This window comes from Vespula vulgaris, chromosome 19, assembly GCF_905475345.1.
Source record: "Vespula vulgaris chromosome 19, iyVesVulg1.1, whole genome shotgun sequence".
NCBI lineage: Eukaryota > Metazoa > Arthropoda > Insecta > Hymenoptera > Vespidae > Vespula > Vespula vulgaris.
This window is the reverse complement of record NC_066604.1, coordinates 2,446,562-2,467,605: the sequence shown is the minus strand read 5'-3', so window position 1 is coordinate 2,467,605 and position 21,044 is coordinate 2,446,562. Positions and strand designations below refer to the sequence as shown.

The window sequence follows — 21,044 nt, the reverse complement described above, 5'->3', positions numbered from 1 at the left end:
ATAAGAATCTTAGGATACGAAAGTAAGTTTTCTGTTTAATAATTACAATACTCGTGTTTTTTATTAACAGTGATTTATTGATCTTTACTATATCGAGTTATTGATAAGAGTTATGATTAAATTTGTGTTGTATTGTATTAATTTATTCTGAATATACTTATAACAAAAAATGCTTATATTAGGTAATCAAGAATGTTAGTGCTATTCCCATATTTTGTCATTGTTTTATATTATCTATCTTTATTGATTAAAATGTCACGAACTTTCTTGGTTATCTGATATTTTATATTCGAAATAAATCAATCGTGTTCATACGATTTGATCACGACGAAGAAAAAGCCAATAAGGTATTTCGAAGAAGCTGAGAATACTGGCGCCCATAAATAATCCAAGAGCACTTCCTACTGCAACTGAATACAATCTTAATTATTATTTACATTACAGATTATTCATAAAGAAATTTTCTATTAATCCATATACATACTGTATATTATCGTAAAATTTTGAAATATTCTTTGATAAGATATTCTCATGTTTATGACAAATCATTTTTATGGTATCTTACAGAATGAATTATTGCTCTATCAAAAGATCAAATGTTAATTGCACTTGCAAGAAATAGGCAGAAAAAGATTTCAATTCGTTCGTTTTAAATATTATTTTGATCTAATTGAACATATTTACCTATCACATCCAAAAGACTGTGTACAACGTATCGACGATATTGTACGAAGGGGCGAGCCAGTGACATAAAATCTATTCTTATTATTTCGTCATCTATATGATTAAACTGTATGGGCTCACTATGATATCTGTGATAAAGACAAAAATGGATCACAATTAATCATTATATTTTTCACTTAAAAAATATATATAATAGAACTTCTTACACATTTATAGTGTTTTCTTCACAGAGAGAATAACATTTTTTTTTTATAGTTGTTAGTGATAAAATATCCTTTTTATTCTCAGATAAACATTGCAATTCCGTTAAATTACATGTTCTTGCACCAGCAGGAGCAAAATAATAAAAACTTACACAGCCACAATACTTAATCATTTCTTGTATATATATCTATCAAAAGAAAGACAAAAATATGAAGAAATAAATATAAATATATATAATATTCATTAAAAATTTTACCTCAATAGCACAGGAATCTCTACTATAAATTTGGAACATACTGTCTTTATCAGTTTCATGACTAAATCGACAATTTCTTTGTTTTGTTGAAAAAGATTGTACAAGTTGTTCATTATAAATAGGTACCATTGAAAATTCAGTTCGAGTAGAGTATCCTTTTCTTATCGATCTAACTACGTATTCAGGTAGAGTAGCAATATTCGGTAATTGTAAATTATCCAATATATATGCCTGCATTATATAATTGTTTTTTGTGTAACAATGTATATATGATTGTTTAAATAATTAATATGAGAAGAGAAGAAAAATACGAACGGTAATATAGCGAGGAATATAACTATTTGATTTTTTATTTGCTATAAGATCAATCACAAGATTTCCATTTTCAGTAGTACGATTAATCCAAAATTTAATATTTGAATTGTCGTATGGTTTGATATGTCGAGAATTAATCACGTAACAATAACCAACGCCGGTTTTGTTCAGTGGTTTGAATTCACTACAACAATCAAATTTCATATTGTTCCAGCTGCAATTAGCAAAGATATCTTTACATGGTATCTGCAACTATAAAAATAATATTGTTTTATATACATCTTTTAAATCTTTTATTATATATATATAAAAGCAGAATAATTATAACTATACTGATTGATAGCTTTTTAGTAATTCTTCAGCAGTAATATTTATTTTCTCAGATCCTGATGATTCCAATGTTAATGGTTGTCTAAAAAATGACAATTACAAGAAAAAAGGATGATGAATATTTAATAAAAAGTTAATATTATTATAGTATACTATAATAATAATATTATTAAAATTATTATTTTTTATAAGCATACTGTTTGTTAATATTGTATTTGTTTTTCAATTCGATAGAAAACTTGATGCAAATTGCAACTGAAGGAAATGGAGTTTCCCAATTTATATATAATGTTTCTGTTGTAACATCAACAGGATATTCAATATATTCGCAGATACTATCCTTGATCATTACAGTACAACCCCACCAACTCAGTATACAAAAGAACAACCAGAAAAATCTTCAAAGTATAAGAGAAAATATTACTATTATAAATTATTAAAAATAATTATTTATAATTATTTTACCGTTCAATGTAGAAACTATTTTCAGAAACAAGATATCTAACACCATGGATACTGCAATGGCTTAGATATTGTTTAAGCACTTTCCAACAATAAATTATATATCGCAACATTTTAGATACTCGTAATTTTTCGTACTAAACTTTAAGGTCGATTAATCGACATCGCCACTGTTTCGCTTAGATATTCAATAGAGATATCGTTCAATAATGAATTATAAAAAAAAAGATTTTAATCTTTACTTTTAAACATGTATTTCTACAATACAACATGTATGTATGATCTGCTTGTATTAAACATATGCAATATCATAAAATATGAATGTGTTATTTAATTATGCAAACTCATTTATATTTCAAACATTTCTTTTGTGATCATATTATTTTCTCTCTTTACTACATGTATACATTTTTTCTTCTAACACATTTATATTTTCACAATTCATTATTGTATATATATCAATTGATCTTTAAAATTAAAATTAAAATTATAAAAATTAGCAGTTTTTTCTTAAATTGAAATATTTTACTTTATTATTAGTATTGGAAAAAGATGACTTCATCTGCTATAACAGCTGTAGATACTCTTGTATTTCCTTCATCATCTTTGAATTCGCCATAACTTAATCTTCCATTTACTAATACACGTTGTCCTTTCTTCATGTAATTAGATATACTTTCTCTAAGATTAGGTTTAAAAACACATATCCTGTGCCAATCTGTTTTTTGTAGATATTCACCTGTCAACAGTATTAAATAAGTAATATATATCATATTTTATTCTATCTAATTAAATTTATAGAAATTTACATATATATACCATTTTCATATTTATAATTGAAATGAGTTGCTAGAGAGAAAATCACTACAGGGTGTTTTTCAGTTCCGCGTTCTTGTGGAGCTCCACCGACTCTTCCAAGTAATGTTATTTGATTAATAGCTATAATAATATTAATAAAAATTTAGTTAAATATATTTCATATTTTATTATCATATAATATATATAATAATAATTAAAAAGATAATAATCTTCCATACTTTTTTCTATAGTATTCGTTTCGATTTTTTGTGAAAAAAAACGTGTATTGTTTAATTGATTTGTTCGATTACACACACGTGATATAACCTGTAAAATATATATGAATACATAAACAAAATATCACGTCATCATATGTTTCAAAATTAGTTTATAATCAAAATGTTTGTTGATAATTTCTTACTTTATGAAACATGATGACGATTGTTAACACCGATTTTATTCTCCAAAATATAAAACAAAATTTTTAACTATTAACCGACCTAAAGTTTAAGGAGTTTTATCATGAACATTTTCCAAATACATAACACACACACGTATATATATATATATATTTCGATGAAAACTAAAAAAAACTTCTATGTATTTCAAATTAATTGAATTAATTAAGAAAAAAGGCAAATTATAATTATGAAATATATAATTATCGCGCAGTAGAAACAAATGAGAGATACGTTTAAAATAATTTAATTTCTCATTCGATAACGATACTTGTGTATTAGGCTTAATAGTTTACAATACAAATGATGTTAGTGCGTCAAGCTTTTGAGAACACATATTCGATTATAGTGATCATAACGGTAAGGTTCTTGAACGCATTCTCACTTGAATATTATTTTCATTCAATATTAAATTGATATTCTATTCTAAATACCATTTCAATATTGAAATCGTTGAAACATCTGAAGTTTGATATTAGTTGAAAATCTGAACTTGAGTTAGAAAATTGTGCGTTATATATAAATAGGAAGAACAGATATTATTTGCAAGATCAGTGTACGTTATAAAATGCGTTTTAGAACGTAAATATACGAAACGTTAAAAATTTTTTATTTTTGAAGTAGAGAAGGCTGTGAAACTGACAAAAGCGCGCCGCCATATTGCGTGCTTGTGTTTAGTTACTGTTCTGGCGCGTGGTCAAGAATTATTATACTCTTAATTAATTACCATGTCCGAGAATCAGGTAAGCTTTCTCTCGACAAATAAAATTCTTATTTCTTCATTAAAAATTTAATATTTGTGATGCATTGTGAATTATTCAATTGATTGGTCGAGTTTAACCGATCTAACCTTGCGAATTAGGAACAGAAACCTGAAGCCGGCCCAGGAGACGCGAATTCTGAATACATCAAGCTAAAAGTCGTTGGAAATGTAAGAATAGAGAATTATTTCGTACTTCTTTATCTTAGTAATATTTTTTATAGCGAGTTCAATGTTACGTGAATTCTTTTTAGGACAGCAACGAAATTCACTTTAGGGTAAAGATGACCACCCAAATGGGCAAGCTTAAGAAATCGTACAGTGATCGTGTGGTTAGTGATTCTTTTTCTTTATCTTCTTTATTTTCATTTTATTTCAATCGTTAGAAAAATTCTTTCTCTTTTTATTTAGGAAATCTTTCAAATTTGTTCTTCTGTTTACTTTGGTGTAGTGTACATATATATTTGTATTTTGTATATTCTATAATAGTATTGATATTGAAGTTTTTAATCTAGTATTTTAGAATATTATATTAAGAAAAAGAAATTTCATAATCCCATCTCATTTTAATTAGGGTGTACCTATGACATCTCTAAGGTTTCTTTTTGATGGTAAAAGAATTAATGATGATGAAACACCAAAGCAGGTAATTCATGCGATTTAATATATGAAGATTAAAAAAAAGTCTCATTTGAGTATATCGTGATTAAAAAATTTGGTATATATCAGAACTTAGACGACGACTAATTATTTTCAGTTGGAAATGGAAAATGATGATGTAATTGAAGTATATCAAGAACAAACAGGTGGTCTCTACTGAAAAAATTACAAATTAATATCATGCAATTTGGTTTTCATATTTTCTAAAGTGAAAGTGACTATCATAAGAAAAGGACAAGTTTATTAATATGCATATATATGTTAAAGAAAAACAGTATGTAGTTCCATTTTCATATAATATTCTAAATGTGCTGTTCTACATTCCTGTAACAAGGCAAGTCTAAGGACCAGCAACACAATCAATTTTTTGTAATGTATACATTCATTGGTTAAAAAATCAGTTAAGGCGAATAATTGAGACTATCGGTTCTATGAGAATATTCTATGTTTTTCGTATTATACATAATCCCCTGTTTAATTAATTAGCTGTAGATGTCAAAAGAAAAATTCATTATTAGTTCCGTTAAAAGTAAAACAAAAAAGTAAATTTTAGATAATATGAACGTGGTTTAATAAAATTGTTGCATTTAAGGTACATCTGTAATAAAAAAAAAAGTAACAACAATAATATTTTTATTTGCCCTCACAAATATGGTTTTCTAGAGAACTTGTAAAAATGTGTGTATGTGTATTAGTTTTTAGACATACAATATTATGCTAATTTATTAATACAAATCATAATATTTCTAAAGAGTTACACAAAATAATTACATTTTTGTGTAAGTAATGTGGATGCTTGCTGTATTTAAAGTAATCATATACTATATAAGAAAATAATAGTTTAATTTTACAGCAAAAAATAATATATGTTGAGCAATAAGTATTCAAAATATATAAAAAAAAAACTAATTAAAGAATATTTTATAAAAATTATACTTGAAATATCAGTTTGTCATGTATTTCCATATTCTTTATATATAAATATTAATTTTTTTATCTTTACATATACATACATACATACATACATATATATATATATATATGTATGTATGTATGTATGCATGTATATATCTGTATATGTATATGAGCATCCCCATTATAGTATCTATTTGGCCATTTAAAATAATACAATTTTTACAATTGTAATAAAGTTTATTCTAGCAGAGAGGCAAGTGAATTTCTTTCTGTAATGTAATAAAGAACATGATTCAATACTCTCTTATATATACTTATTTTTTATATTCACAATAATTTATTATCTATAACAGACATGACACACATTTTTATTATTTCTAAAAGATATGGCACATTTAAGAGGATAAAACTTGCCGAAGTAATATTGAAGTTATAATAGTTTTTTAATTATATGTGATTAATTTTGTATTTAAATACTTATAATCTTAGAAATGAATAAAATAACCTTTCATGAATATATTTAATTACATTCCAAATTAATTTCTTAGGATAAAAAAGGCAATTAATGAATCATTATTTAAACAAAATATCAATTGAATAATAAATGTAATTATTTACGCACAAGAAGTATTATATAAAGATGATTTTGGGATTAAAAAAAGCTTGAAATTATTGTTCGACAAAAAGTTTATATATTTAAAATTAAATTGTTTTATAATTATATTACTTTAGAAAATATATATTTATAATTTGCAAATGAGCAATTAATATTTTATAAAGCGACAACGAAGACATCATTTAATACACATTGAAAAATACTTGCAATAATTTTCTAGTAATGTTTAACAATATTATTTAATTATAAGAAGATTTAATCTATTTAAAACTTAATTATAAAATATTTCACTTGAGCTTTATAGAATAATAACATAATTGTGGAAACAATAGAATTATATATAACTTCTCTGTTGCCTCAATATATCCAATATAGAATATTAATTTTAATTCCCATCACAGCATCTATTATAATAGATATTTAATTCACCAAGGATTTTGTCCTGGAGGATTTGAACCATTGTATCGAGGTAATGTAGCATAATTACCATAACCACTATAACCACCATAAGTACCTGGAGGTAAAGCTTGATTATACCCACCTAAAAAAGGATAAGCAAAAAGTAACAAAACATGATTATAAAGGAAAATAAATATTAATATTTCATGCATTAAAATTTTTTAATGTACCTTGCGTGGGATATGGCATCGTAGCATATGGATTATATGTTGCTGGCATAGGTGGAGGCATATAAGTTGGATATGGAGCTACAGGACTTGCACCATATGGTACAGGCATACTTCCTGGATGTTGCAAAGGATACGGTAAATTTTGCATTTGACGATTCTCCGGATTAGACTGTTTTTGACTCGAACCTGCAGTAAATGTACATAAAAAGAAAATTTTTAAGAAAATTTTTAGTAATTTCATTTTTTAGGTTTGATTATTCTTCTACCTTCGTGATGAGACGGAATACTTGGCGCTGTAGCTGGACCAGTATGACTTAAATTAGTGGTTAAATCTTTTAATAATTCTTCTTTCTCAGTCTTACGAGCAAAACAAAAGTCCGATATCTTGTTTTGAAAAATAACTAATAGCTGAAAAACAGGATCATTTCATTTTTATTCATCTGAACATACTTTAGTAAATGATAAACATTTGTGATAACAAATAATTAATATTACCTGGGTTAAATCATTGTAAAATTTGATTCCTTCATTTAAATGACTCTTCAATTCTTTAAATGCATCATATGCGGAGGCCAATTTACAAAGCATCATTTCTCTTGAACTACCACTACCAGATTGTTCATTTGTGAACTTTGTATGGGCACTCTGTAAAAATTATAATTATTTCGCTTGTCTACATTAATAATAAAAATAATCCAATAAAAATAATTCTATGAATGAGTTCGTCAATGATTCAGGAGACGATGGCATAGTTAATCAATTATTGAAATTAGCACATTAATCGTTAATTAAATTGGATATTCAAAATGCAATATATTCATAATATTATACCTGAATATCAGTTATTAATTGTTCTTGACGAGCTAAACTTTCTCGTACTTCTTTCTGCAAAGGACCATAACATTTTCCAATACTTTCAACAGATATGTTCGGTTCGTCGATTAGTCCATCCTTTGCAAGCGCATTTAAAAATGTTGTTTTCATATCTGTTGTAGCTGATTTTAATTCACTTTCAATTACATCACGTTCTGCTTTCAATGTCTCTACCTAAAAGTAAATGTGATTCATATTGCAATAGATAGAAATATAAATCGCATTGTACAATTGAAAATTTTACATCTTCCATCAATCTTCTTAGTTGCATTACTACACTACTTTCTTGCACTGCTAAACCATTAGGGACAGTCGTAGATAACTGGCTTTCATCCATACTTAGAATTTCCATACCTTCCCGATGAGTTTCATATTTATTACGAACTTCCTAATGGATAAAGATAATAAAAAAATTTGCATCAATATAAAATATATATTTATAGATTAAATATACGTATTATGAAAATATTACTACCTTATCTGCAGAAACAGCATTATTAATAATTTCACGATATTTACGTGTATTGGCAATAAATTGCTCTGTTAATCGAGCACTAGATATTCTTGTCCAGCGTTCTTTAAATTGTTCTCTCAATTGATCATCGGATTCACGTTCTTCTTGAAGCATTCGTTCACACTATATCGAAAGTAGAAATAAAATTGATAAGTAATTAAGTAATCGTTAAAATAGTTACAATAAAATTTCATATTTACTTCATCTAATAATTCCTGATTCCGTTGTAATAATTCTGGAAGTTCTTTCATTGATGCTTCTAAAATTGCTTTACCACCACCTTCTCGTACATAATTTGCTTTTTCTAATAATGATTGCGGTAATTCGGTTCCACTTGTGTCTTCAATGGCTGCTGGTAAATTTAAACTTGCTAACACACTGTAAAATGAAAAACATTTTATTTAGTAGTATTCTAATATAACAATCTTTTAATAATATGTATCTTTCATGTTGTAATAATTGTACCTATTAAGAACTTGTGTCATCTCACGTAATTTAGATATTTCTGCATTAACAAGTTCATTGCGACGAACTTCATAAGACGATAAAGCTTGATGCACTCCGACCGGCAATAATTCCATGAAAAGATCTATAAATATGACATTTTTAATATATGAAATCAATATAAATATTAATATAATAATAGATTATATAAAAGAAATAAATGAAACCTTTAAAATTTGAACTGAATCTTTCAGGTAATGTAAGTAATTTTGCAACATTAGCCTTTCCAATTGGTTCTAAATTCTTAATGTCTGGAATTCTTTCGTGATAGATAAAATCATTATCCTTTTTAACTTCGGTTAAATTTCTTTGTGCTCTGTTAGCATAATCTTGGAATAAATTAGGCTTATTAGATCGTTGTTGAGCAGCTTTAAATAATTCCACAGCATGCTAAAAATATATATATATATATTTTTGTTAAAGTAATTATCGTTAATGACGAAAGATATTAAATTATATAATAGTTATAAAATTTACCTCTAATCTTGCAATTTCTTCTCCTATGCACTTATTATTTTTACATACAAGCGACTGATAAAATTCCATCATAGCACGATAGCCAGCTTGCTTGCCTGCAATCTAAAATAATAATACATGAACAAAAAATTATCTAATATAAAAGTATTAAAACGTTGGGTAAATGAAGTACTTACCAATGGAATCCATTCTTTATCCCAAAATGCACGGAAAATTTCTTTCTGAAATAACTTTAATGCATCAGCATACAATTCTTCGGCTTGTGCAGCTAATTTTGCAACAATGCCATCTTTCATAGAATCATGAATTGCTTTGTGGACAAAAATTTCTTGAGCTTGAGCTAACATCAATGAGGATAATGCACCTAATGTTTCCGGACTAATGTCAGGAGTCGGTTCTTGCTGAATAGCCATCATGACATTTCCTTTTAAAAAATTGAAGATACCAGCAGATTGCTAAAATTATTGGTAATTTAATGATAGATCACAACTAAATAAATAAAAATAAGCCACACACATACACACACCAATAATTAATTGTAGATATAGAAAACAAAAAAAAAACTAACTTGAAACAATTTAGCAGCCAGTTTTAATCCTTCATCGCTTTCCAAAGATTGAGTTACAGCAACAGAACTTTGTAATGCAGCAATGTTGAAGAGTACACAAACTTTTTCATATGCCAAAGTGCTAATTGCTATAAACCATAATCACATTTTGAAGAATAATACATTCTATGCATTTGTATTGTAAGAATAAATGATACATAAAATAAATTCATTCATTTTTGATCAAATCCCTGCTTAATTAATTAATATAAAAATTTTGCTAATTTTATATAAATATATATTTTGTTTATAAATTATATTATTCCCTTTTTTATTATTAATATTATAATAGTTTATTAAATTTACTGTGCACATATGATTTATTAATTTGAAAGATATAATGATAATTAAAATTAAAGTATGTTATCTTATCTATGACTTAAGTGGAAACCTTTATATCTATGTTATATAAAAAATAACAGGCAAGTAAAAAGAATAATTTAATAATCCTTACTTAAACTTAGCTTTCCACCAAAAATAGTACGATCAAAGGCATCTTTCCATTTAAATGGTATTTGTAATTCATGTGCAGGTATCTTCCCTTCTAAAGCACATAATTGGTCGTAATAACTATGCAAAAAAGAAAAAAAAATCATGTACTTCTTTACGTATAAATATTCTATATATAATATATTATTTTAAAAAAGATTAATTGAAAACAATGATTAATGTGTTTATTCAATTTTTATATGTAATGAGCCTATTAATGTATATATAAAGCTTTTTAAATAACAATATAAAATTGTGATATAATTTCGAATGATCATTTTAAATGACAATTTATTGCATACAATTAATCTATATAAATATATTAAAAATTACATTATTTTCATTAAACAGCTTTAAATAAATGCATTATCAATTTCATCAGAATAGTAAATGTAGAATATAATATGAGAAAGATTCTTTTTGTATTATTATTATAATTATTGTATCTTGATTTTTCTTATTAATATTGCATGAAACGATATAATCAGAGTAATAATTGAATTGAATGAGTCATACTTGTAAATAACCTCCAACGAACTCTCGTATTTTTCGAAAGCTCGCCATAATGCGTTGTTCCTTAATACACTTAAATCATGGATTGCTTCGGTATAATCTTTTTGATTATTTCCACCACTGTATGTTGACTTAATAACGTTTGTTAACGGTTTTATAATATCTACGTCGGACGGTTTCTTCAATGGTATCGCTATCAGCTCAGCCATTTTGACTTTGACGGCTTGACGTCGTCAGTATGCAATGGAACTAAAAGATGCTGTCATTTTGAAGTGAACTTTATAATATATATGTCGATTATTTCAATTATAAAAGTGCTCACTTAGAGCAGAAAATAACCTAAATTTTTAACAGATATAATAAATTAATTGTAATTTATATAAATCATATATTAATTATATTTCTAAATAGTAATATATGTGTTAAAAAAAAAATACAAGATATATAATACTTAATTTATAGATATAACATCATTGAGCAGAAAATAACTTAATTCATTCATAGATATTAGAATAAATCAAATATATTTTTTAAATAATACTATTTAAATACATTGTATTTGATAATTATTATTTTTCTATTATTTTTCTTTTATTTAAAGTATAAATATTTAGATATTATAAAAGTTCTGTAGGCTTCGGAATGACATAAAGTGAAAAATATTAATAAAATATTCTTTATAATTAATAATTTTATAATTAATGTTTCAGTGAAATAAAAATTGAATGACTAACTATAAGTATATTATTCATTAGTAATATTAATTATAAAATTTCTCATCATAAATTGTGGACATTTAGATATTAAAACTATTATATGGTCTTTCTGATTTAGTATAAGACTATAAAAGTTCTAATAATATAATTAATACCTTTCTTCAAGTTTAATGCAATTAGTATATATATATATTATTAGTATATTATATTATATAATTATATAAATAATTATTATATATATATATAATTAGTAAGTTAATTTTTTTTAATACCACTAGTACCATCTAGTGTTAGACTAGATACTAAAGTATTAAAATTAGCGATAGTTGGTAACGTGTGACGTTAGCAACAATCATCTTTTGACCGACTTTGATAGTTACCGGATGAGTTTGTCTATGTATTCAGACAAGTGACAACGAAGTCTAAACGAATAACATCAAAATAAATATTTTTGATAATTTAAACAATATAAAAAAACGTGTCGTTAAATAAACTAATACTTAAACAATAAATAATTCGAATAAACATTAAACGAAACCGTGTTAGACAACATAGTTTTAAATAATTTCCTCTTAGACATAAAATTTGAATTAGTGATTCTTGGTTATGTGCAATATCAATAAAATCGGATCTTTGATCGATATTTACATTATTATTGCGTTATTTTGTCTTGGATTCCGACGAGAGAACATAGAAATTCTCATAAAATGTCTTTCTTACAAAGTAATAACAAAGAATTAAAGCACATACATTCTCATATCATACATTTCATGAAATATTCTAGAAAATTTATTTTATTTTAGATTTCAATTTTCTTAGATTCTGTGATGTCAACAAATTCGAACGTTGATCGACTTTGATTGTTACTGCATCGGTCTCATTGTATATTTCAACGAGCATACATCGTAGTTCGCGCAGAACGCGTTTTCCGCAAATAACAAAGAGTTAAGGTAAGTACATAATTATAATACTCACTCTTACAATATGCGAATTATTTTATTTTAGAATTACATGGTGAAGTGGGGATATTCTCCCACTCTTGGCGACAATATAAGCGGACCGATAGTTTCTGGTTTAGTCTTACCTCGAATTTCGACGAGTGAGCATCGCTGTTTTCATAGTACGCGTTCTCCACAAGTAATAACAAAGAGTTAATGTAAGTATATTATTATCACTCGTTCTTTCAATATTTTATACGATTTGTTTTATTTTAGAATGAAATGGTGTAGTGGGGATATTCTCCCACTCGTGGCGACAATATAAGCGGACCGATAGTTTCTGGTTTAGTCTTACCTCGAATTTCGACGAATGAGCATCGCAGTTTTCATAGTACGCGTTCTCCACAAGTAATAACAAAGAGTTAATGTAAGTATATTATCATCACTCGTTCTTTCAATATTTTATACGATTTGTTTTATTTTAGAATGAAATGGTGTAGTGGGGATATTCTCCCACTCGTGGCGACAATATAAGCGGCCCGACAGTTTCTGGTTCAGTCTTACCTTGAATTTCGACGAGTACGCATCGCAGTTTTCATAGTACGCGTTCTCCACAAGTAATAACAAAGAGTTAATGTAAGTATATTATTATCACTCATTCTTTCAATATTATATACGATTTGTTTTATATTAGAATGAAATGGTGTAGTGGGGATATTCTCCCACCCTTGGCGACAATATAAGCGGCCCGACAGTTTCTGGTTCAGTCTTACCTTGAATTTCGACGAGTAAGCATCGCAGTTTTCATAGTACGCGTTCTCCACAAGTAATAACAAAGAGTTAATGTAAGTATATTATCATCACTCGTTCTTTCAATATTTTACACGATTTGTTTTATTTTAGAAAGAAATGGTGTAGTGGGGCTATTCTCCCACCCTTGGCGACAATATAAGCGGCCCGACAGTTTCTGGTTCAGTCTTACCTTGAATTTCGACGAGTACGCATCGCAGTTTTCATAGTACGCGTTCTCCACAAGTAATAACAAAGAGTTAATGTAAGTATATTATCATCACTCGTTCTTTCAATATTTTATACGATTTGTTTTATTTTAGAATGACATGGTGTAGTGGGGATATTCTCCCACTCGTGGCGACAATATAAGCGGCCCGACAGTTTCTGGTTCAGTCTTACCTTGAATTTCGACGAGTACGCATCGCAGTTTTCATAGTACGCGTTCTCCACAAGTAATAACAAAGAGTTAATGTAAGTATATTATCATCACTCGTTCTTTCAATATTTTATACGATTTGTTTTATTTTAGAAAGAAATGGTGTAGTGGGGCTATTCTCCCACCCTTGGCGACAATATAAGCGGCCCGACAGTTTCTGGTTCAGTCTTACCTTGAATTTCGACGAGTACGCATCGCAGTTTTCATAGTACGCGTTCTCCACAAGTAATAACAAAGAGTTAATGTAAGTATATTATCATCACTCGTTCTTTCAATATTTTATACGATTTGTTTTATTTTAGAAAGAAATGGTGTAGTGGGGCTATTCTCCCACCCTTGGCGACAATATAAGCGGCCCGACAGTTTCTGGTTCAGTCTTACCTTGAATTTCGACGAGTACGCATCGCAGTTTTCATAGTACGCGTTCTCCACAAGTAATAACAAAGAGTTAATGTAAGTATATTATCATCACTCGTTCTTTCAATATTTTATACGATTTGTTTTATTTTAGAATGAAATGGTGTAGTGGGGATATTCTCCCACTCTTGGCGACAATATAAGCGGCCCGACAGTTTCTGGTTCAGTCTTACCTTGAATTTCGACGAGTACGCATCGCAGTTTTCATAGTACGCATTCTCCACAAGTAATAACAAAGAGTTAATGTAAGTATAATATTATCACTCGTTCTTTCAATATTATATACGATTTGTTTTATTTTAGAAAGAAATGGTGTAGTGGGGCTATTCTCCCACCCTTGGCGACAATATAAGCGGCCCGACAGTTTCTGGTTCAGTCTTACCTTGAATTTCGACGAGTACGCATCGCAGTTTTCATAGTACGCGTTCTCCACAAGTAATAACAAAGAGTTAATGTAAGTATATTATCATCACTCGTTCTTTCAATATTTTATACGATTTGTTTTATTTTAGAATGAAATGGTGTAGTGGGGATATTCTCCCACTCGTGGCGACAATATAAGCGGCCCGACAGTTTCTGGTTCAGTCTTACCTTGAATTTCGACGAGTACGCATCGCAGTTTTCATAGTACGCGTTCTCCACAAGTAATAACAAAGAGTTAATGTAAGTATATTATCATCACTCGTTCTTTCAATATTTTATACGATTTGTTTTATTTTAGAAAGAAATGGTGTAGTGGGGCTATTCTCCCACCCTTGGCGACAATATAAGCGGCCCGACAGTTTCTGGTTCAGTCTTACCTTGAATTTCGACGAGTACGCATCGCAGTTTTCATAGTACGCGTTCTCCACAAGTAATAACAAAGAGTTAATGTAAGTATATTATCATCACTCGTTCTTTCAATATTTTATACGATTTGTTTTATTTTAGAAAGAAATGGTGTAGTGGGGCTATTCTCCCACCCTTGGCGACAATATAAGCGGCCCGACAGTTTCTGGTTCAGTCTTACCTTGAATTTCGACGAGTACGCATCGCAGTTTTCATAGTACGCGTTCTCCACAAGTAATAACAAAGAGTTAATGTAAGTATATTATTATCACTCGTTCTTTCAATATTATATACGATTTGTTTTATTTTAGAAAGAAATGGTGTAGTGGGGCTATTCTCCCACCCTTGGCGACAATATAAGCGGCCCGACAGTTTCTGGTTCAGTCTTACCTTGAATTTCGACGAGTACGCATCGCAGTTTTCATAGTACGCGTTCTCCACAAGTAATAACAAAGAGTTAATGTAAGTATATTATTATCACTCGTTCTTTCAATATTATATACGATTTGTTTTATTTTAGAATGAAATGGTGTAGTGGGGATATTCTCCCACTCTTGGCGACAATATAAGCGGCCCGACAGTTTCTGGTTCAGTCTTACCTTGAATTTCGACGAGTACGCATCGCAGTTCTCATAGTACGCGTTCTCCGCAAGTAACAGAGAAGAAGTAATGTAAATATATTATTATATCACTCATTCTTTCAATATTCTATACGAATTGTTTTATTTTAGATTCAAATTGGGAGTAGGGATACTTGGCCTCGTGAGATGATAACAAAGTTGGACCTTTGACCGACTATTACAGTTATTAGTTCAGTTGTGTTTTGGACTTTGACGAGAGAACTTAGAAATTTTCGCTGGATGCCATTTCTACAAGTTTGAACGAAGACTTAAAGTAAATATATTTCTCTATTACATATTTCTTGAATAATTTTTAGTTTCTTATTACAACTGTGATGTAAATTATTTTATTTTTATCTTTTTGTTTCAGAACCTCATTGCAGTCGCGCGCGTAGCAATGAAGTAATCGAGTGTTTGTACCGCTAAAATAAAAATATCGCGAAGTAGAAGCAGTGTTTGTGCGTCCGCGGTTCGCGATTTAAACCATAAGTGTTTTTGCATAGACTGCGAGCAATGCAGTCTTTAGAGTCAGTGTTTGTTCGCGTAGTTTTTTGATTTTTTGACAGTCGCACAGACTGTACTTGTAAAATGTAGTAGTGTTGCGTTAAGTAAATTCAGTGACCCTTCGTTAATAAGTAACTACCGCGAATTAGAGTCAGTGCATCACTGAAGAGGATCTCGACCAACTTCGATGTCGACCTACCTCATTTTCAACCAACTACGAATCATCCACCCTCAATTTCGACCTAAATCGCGGTCGAGTGTTTTGGAGCCATCGCAGAACTTCTTAAGTAGTGAGTTTATTTTTAAGTCCCTCCGATCACTCAATCATGTCGAGGACGAAAGGTCCGAATCGGCACGAGTGATTGGTTGTAATTAATAAGTAAAAGAGCATTGAGTGACCATTAGTAAACGCTTTGTCGATTTTTCGTTTCAGAATTTGTTTAGAGTTGCGTTATATTTATTAGTTTTCTTTCATGTTTTAAAGTAAACGATGGTTTTAGTTCTTTGTCATTAACTGTAGTTATCGAATACTGTTGTAGTTGTTAAGGCACGAAGCAAAGAAGAGGCTATATGCCGTAGACGCATCCACAAATTGTGGCTCAAGAGGGCAACTATTAGACTATTGAGTTATTTTCGAAGGTTTGACAAAACCCTTCGAAAATGGCTCTCAGTCACATTTTAATTTTACCATGTGGTCACTCAAAATGTTCTTATGTAATAATAATAATGACTTCAGAAACACGGACAACGTTACATTCCATCTCTCTTCCCGCATTGTTACGTATATGCGTAATAAAACGTGTAATAAAATTATTACATATTTTATTCATTTTTCTTATTAAAGTCGAGTAGTAAATTTTTCTTTTCTTTACATTTTATTTTTTAAAGTGCAATTAAATTTATAATTAATTATTTTGATAAAATCAAATTCTATATTAAAAGCATTACTACGAAACGTATAATATGTTACACTTATAAGAGATTACAAGCTGGAAAAAATAAAAATACACTGAATAAAAGTACGTATGAAATTAAAACACACGCACCCAGATTTGAGGAAAGTTCTATCTTTTATCACGTTACGGGAAGAGAATATTCGTTTAGATTACGGTCGAGAATTTTTCATTTTGATTTTCTCTTATAAATTTAAATTGAAATAAATTCAGAATTATTCCATTTTAATTACTTTAGTTTCTATCGGGTGGGACCCTTGGGAGGGGCCCTCGGGTGTGGGCCTCAGGCGGGTTTCGTTCTTTCTCTAGAGAAAAATTAAACAAATTTGTGGCAAACTGATTATGATCTGGTCAAATAATCTTTTAAATGTTTATCCATTGTTCTGAGTTCTATCTTTCTCTCGAGCACGTTTTGCGTTTCTTATCTTCTTCTCTTTTTTCTTTTTCTTTTTCTTTTTCTCTTAGTGTTAAATTTCAATTACACGTTAAATTAATTACGTATTACCTTGTTGGTTATATTTCGACAGATAGATAAATTGAATATATCAAAATTCTAAATTAATAAAGTTATAAAATTAATTTGAATACACACAGAAAACTTTTCTCTCGCACTTTTGTACTCTGTCATTCCTATTTATCTTTCTTTACTTTTATTACTTATATACTTTTATTAATTATATACTTTTATTAATTATAGACTTTTGATAGTTCTATCAATTATATACTTTTATTTATTATATTCATTACTTTTATTAACTTTTATTAATCATTAGTCTCGGGTGGGACCCTTGGGTGGGGCCCTCGGGTGTGGGCCTTAGGCGGGTTTCGTTCCTTCATTAGGGAAAAATTAAACTGATTTATGGTACTCTGATTTTTATCTGGTCAAATGATCATTTAAATGTTTATCCATTATTCTGAGTTCTATATTTCTCACGGGCACGTTTCTGTCTTCTTCTCTTTTTTCTTTTTCTTTTTCTCTTATTTTATTACTTTTTATCTGTTTCAGGTTAGATCATCGAGGGATCGATCATCGTGAAATTAAATTTTTACAGGGAAGTATTAATTGTACATTTGTTTTTTTCAGTTTATTTAATTATTACTTTATTTTTTAATTTATATTATTGTTTAATGATATATTTGATTTTAATTATTGTATTTTTTTAAATTATTGTTTGACTTTTATTATCTATATTTGCATCTAATTTTGCATATAATTTTTACATGTTTATCTTTTCTTCTTTCATTCTTTTTCTGTTTCAGGTTAGGTGATCGAGGGACGGATCATCCTGGGATTTCTACACGGAAGTTAAAGGAACCTCTCTGCATATAACGTTTGTTATATGCAGGGAGGGTATGTCTCCTTGCTTCCGTACGCGAATGATAGGGAAAACACTCACGCGCGTGACGGCCGGCACGCGCGTGGGTGTTCGCGAACGCGAGATTAAGTCCTACCGAGGACTACGTTTTGATTTTTGAAATCGAAATAGACACGACCGGTCGTGTCTCGAGATGTCTGAAGCCGACGGTGTGGACGGTGGAGCAATCTGTAAGCGGGATTTTATACATCTCCAGTTTGCTGAGAAGCCCGAAGCTCCCGAAGCGGAAAGGCATCTCGGATCGTGGAACTTAGAGTAGAGTCCCCGTTAGACCGTGGGTCCCCATATGCAGCTACCTCCACGCGGTGGGACCTGGGTCGGTAGTACTTGCGGTATATTGAAATCTATGTATAGATTATTTCTAAAATTCATAATTAAATTATATATGTTTTCTAAAATCTATAACGAAATTGTATATATAATCATATAACGCAAGTACTACCGGGCGGATGGCTGCATATTTCGATATTTTTCCAAAATCTCTTTTGTGTTAAATTTCAATTACACGTTAAATTAATTACGTATTACCTTGTTGGTTATATTTCGACAGATAGATAAATTGAATATATCAAAATTCTAAATTAATAAAGTTATAAAATTAATTTGAATACACACAGAAAACTTTTCTCTCGCACTTTTGTACTCTGTCATTCCTATTTATCTTTCTTTACTTTTATTACTTATATACTTTTATTACTTATATACTTTTATTACTTATATACTTTTATTACTTATATACTTTTATTAATTATATACTTTTATTAATTATAGACTTTTGATAGTTCTATCAATTATATACTTTTATTTATTATATTCATTACTTTTATTAACTTTTATTAATCATTAGTCTCGGGTGGGACCCTTGGGTGGGGCCCTCGGGTGTGGGCCTTAGGCGGGTTTCGTTCCTTCATTAGGGAAAAATTAAACTGATTTATGGTACTCTGATTTTTGTCTGGTCAAATGATCATTTAAATGTTTATTCATTATTCTGAGTTCTATATTTCTCACGGGCACGTTTCTGTCTTCTTCTCTTTTTTCTTTTTCTTTTTCTCTTATTTTATTACTTTTTATCTGTTTCAGGTTAGATCATCGAGGGATCGATCATCGTGAAATTAAATTTTTACAGAGAAGTATTAACTGTACATTTGTTTTTTTCAGTTTATTTAATTATTACTTTATTTTTTAATTTATATTATTGTTTAATGATATATTTGATTTTAATTATTGTATTTTTTTTAATTATTGTTTGACTTTTATTATCTATATTTGCATCTAATTTTGCATATAATTTTTACATGTTTATCTTTTCTTCTTTCATTCTTTTTCTGTTTCAGGTTAGGTGATCGAGGGACGGATCATCCTGGGATTTCTACACGGAAGTTAAAGGAACCTCTCTGCATATAACGTTTGTTATATGCAGGGAGGGTATGTCTCCTTGCTTCCGTACGCGAATGATAGGGAAAACACTCACGCGCGTGACGGCCGGCACGCGCGTGGGTGTTCGCGGGCGCGACATTAAGTCCTGCCGAGGACTTCGTTTTGATTCTTGAAATCGAAATATAGACACGACCGGTCGTGTCTCGAGATGTCTGAAGCCGAGGTGTGGACAGTGGAGCAATCTGTAAGCGGGGTTTTATACATCTCCAGTTTGCTGAGAAGCCCGAAGCTCCCGAAGCGGAAAGGCATCTCGGATCGTGGATTTTAGAGTAGAATCCCCGTTAGCCCGTGAGTCCTTGGATGCAGCAACCTCCAAGCGGTGGAACCTGGGTCGGTAATATTTGCGTTATGTCGAAATCTTATGAGATACAAGTATTACCGAGCGAATGGCTGCACGCTTCAAAGACTTTTCCAAAATCTTTTCTACGTAATTCCAAATTATGTTTCACATTGTTTCTTATATTTTTCGTGTATTCAGCAATAAGTTCGCAGTCATTTTTATTCATTGATTCGCATAGTTGTGTAATAATTGAAATAATCATTCGAGACTAATTATTATAGATTTTCTCGGGTGGGTCCCATGAATGGGGTTCATAGGCGTGGGCTTCTGTGCGGGTCTCCATCTTTCAGAACTGAAAAATCGTGCTAGATTTTCGTATACTGGTTTTCGTTGGGTACTCTTCTGTGTCTATCTCTTCTTCTCAATTTCATCTTTTTCACGCGTGTTCCATTGGACCTTTACTCTTTTCTATCTTTTCTTTTCTGCTCCTTCACACGTGTGCACACGTTCCGACTTTCTTCTCTTCTCATCTTCTTCGACTTTTCTTTTCTCTCTTCTTCTTTTTCTCTTCTTCCCGAATCTCGATTTATCCGCGCGGAATACGGGTAGGATAGAAAGAACATTCGCGCGTGTGTTGGCGAGCACAGGCGTGATGTTCTCGGGCGCGATTTAATGTCCTACGA

The 21,044-nt window shown here is 29.6% G+C and overlaps 4 protein-coding genes and 1 long non-coding RNA gene across 38 annotated transcripts; 2 read left to right on the top strand and 3 right to left on the bottom strand.

The window, feature by feature from the left end:
• Window positions 1-23: 23 nt before the first annotated feature.
• On the bottom strand, window positions 24-2,364 carry LOC127070878 (sodium channel protein Nach). The gene is made up of 8 exons (XM_051009421.1): window positions 2,255-2,364; window positions 1,972-2,187; window positions 1,793-1,871; window positions 1,460-1,711; window positions 1,145-1,375; window positions 891-1,075; window positions 685-812; window positions 24-410 (listed from the first exon to the last, which is right to left on the bottom strand). The coding sequence occupies exons 1-8, from the start codon at window positions 2,362-2,364 to the stop codon at window positions 310-312; spliced, it is 1,302 nt and encodes a 433-aa protein (XP_050865378.1). The 3' UTR covers window positions 24-309.
• On the bottom strand, window positions 2,126-3,705 carry LOC127070788 (single-stranded DNA-binding protein, mitochondrial). Its single transcript, XM_051009228.1, has 4 exons — window positions 3,471-3,705; window positions 3,289-3,376; window positions 3,071-3,190; window positions 2,126-2,990 (listed from the first exon to the last, which is right to left on the bottom strand). The coding sequence occupies exons 1-4, from the start codon at window positions 3,480-3,482 to the stop codon at window positions 2,788-2,790; spliced, it is 423 nt and encodes a 140-aa protein (XP_050865185.1). The 5' UTR covers window positions 3,483-3,705; the 3' UTR covers window positions 2,126-2,787.
• A 212-nt stretch (window positions 3,706-3,917) lies between these two features.
• Window positions 3,918-6,359, top strand: LOC127070789 (small ubiquitin-related modifier-like). 2 transcript variants are annotated; one of them, XM_051009230.1, is made up of 6 exons: window positions 3,918-4,063; window positions 4,129-4,250; window positions 4,370-4,438; window positions 4,522-4,599; window positions 4,842-4,913; window positions 5,025-6,359. In XM_051009230.1, exons 2-6 carry the CDS (start codon window positions 4,236-4,238, stop codon window positions 5,085-5,087), a joined length of 297 nt encoding a protein of 98 aa, XP_050865187.1. In that variant the 5' UTR covers window positions 3,918-4,063; window positions 4,129-4,235; the 3' UTR covers window positions 5,088-6,359. The 2 variants fall into 2 exon arrangements, with proteins under 2 accessions (XP_050865187.1, XP_050865186.1); XM_051009229.1 differs by having other exon boundaries at window positions 3,925-4,250.
• Window positions 6,360-6,511: 152 nt separating this feature from the next.
• LOC127070775 (programmed cell death 6-interacting protein) lies at window positions 6,512-11,309 on the bottom strand. The gene is made up of 15 exons (XM_051009190.1): window positions 11,068-11,309; window positions 10,517-10,632; window positions 10,024-10,151; window positions 9,632-9,910; window positions 9,456-9,557; window positions 9,146-9,368; window positions 8,940-9,063; window positions 8,675-8,852; window positions 8,436-8,597; window positions 8,205-8,348; window positions 7,919-8,134; window positions 7,583-7,732; window positions 7,354-7,495; window positions 7,088-7,273; window positions 6,512-6,999 (listed from the first exon to the last, which is right to left on the bottom strand). Exons 1-15 carry the CDS (start codon window positions 11,271-11,273, stop codon window positions 6,884-6,886), a joined length of 2,472 nt encoding a protein of 823 aa, XP_050865147.1. The 5' UTR covers window positions 11,274-11,309; the 3' UTR covers window positions 6,512-6,883.
• Window positions 11,310-12,202: 893 nt separating this feature from the next.
• LOC127070790 (uncharacterized) lies at window positions 12,203-19,767 on the top strand. Of its 33 annotated transcripts, XR_007784666.1 has the most exons (20): window positions 12,203-12,503; window positions 12,584-12,730; window positions 12,786-12,936; window positions 12,995-13,145; window positions 13,204-13,354; window positions 13,413-13,563; window positions 13,622-13,772; window positions 13,831-13,981; window positions 14,040-14,190; window positions 14,249-14,399; window positions 14,458-14,608; window positions 14,667-14,817; window positions 14,876-15,026; window positions 15,085-15,235; window positions 15,294-15,444; window positions 15,503-15,653; window positions 15,712-15,857; window positions 15,923-16,085; window positions 16,182-16,605; window positions 18,275-18,958. It is a non-coding gene; the product is annotated as an uncharacterized LOC127070790 (long non-coding RNA). The 33 variants fall into 33 exon arrangements; XR_007784675.1 differs by lacking the exon at window positions 18,275-18,958 and adding an exon at window positions 19,725-19,767 and having other exon boundaries at window positions 12,584-12,936; XR_007784673.1 differs by having other exon boundaries at window positions 12,600-12,936.
• Window positions 19,768-21,044: the final 1,277 nt, after the last annotated feature.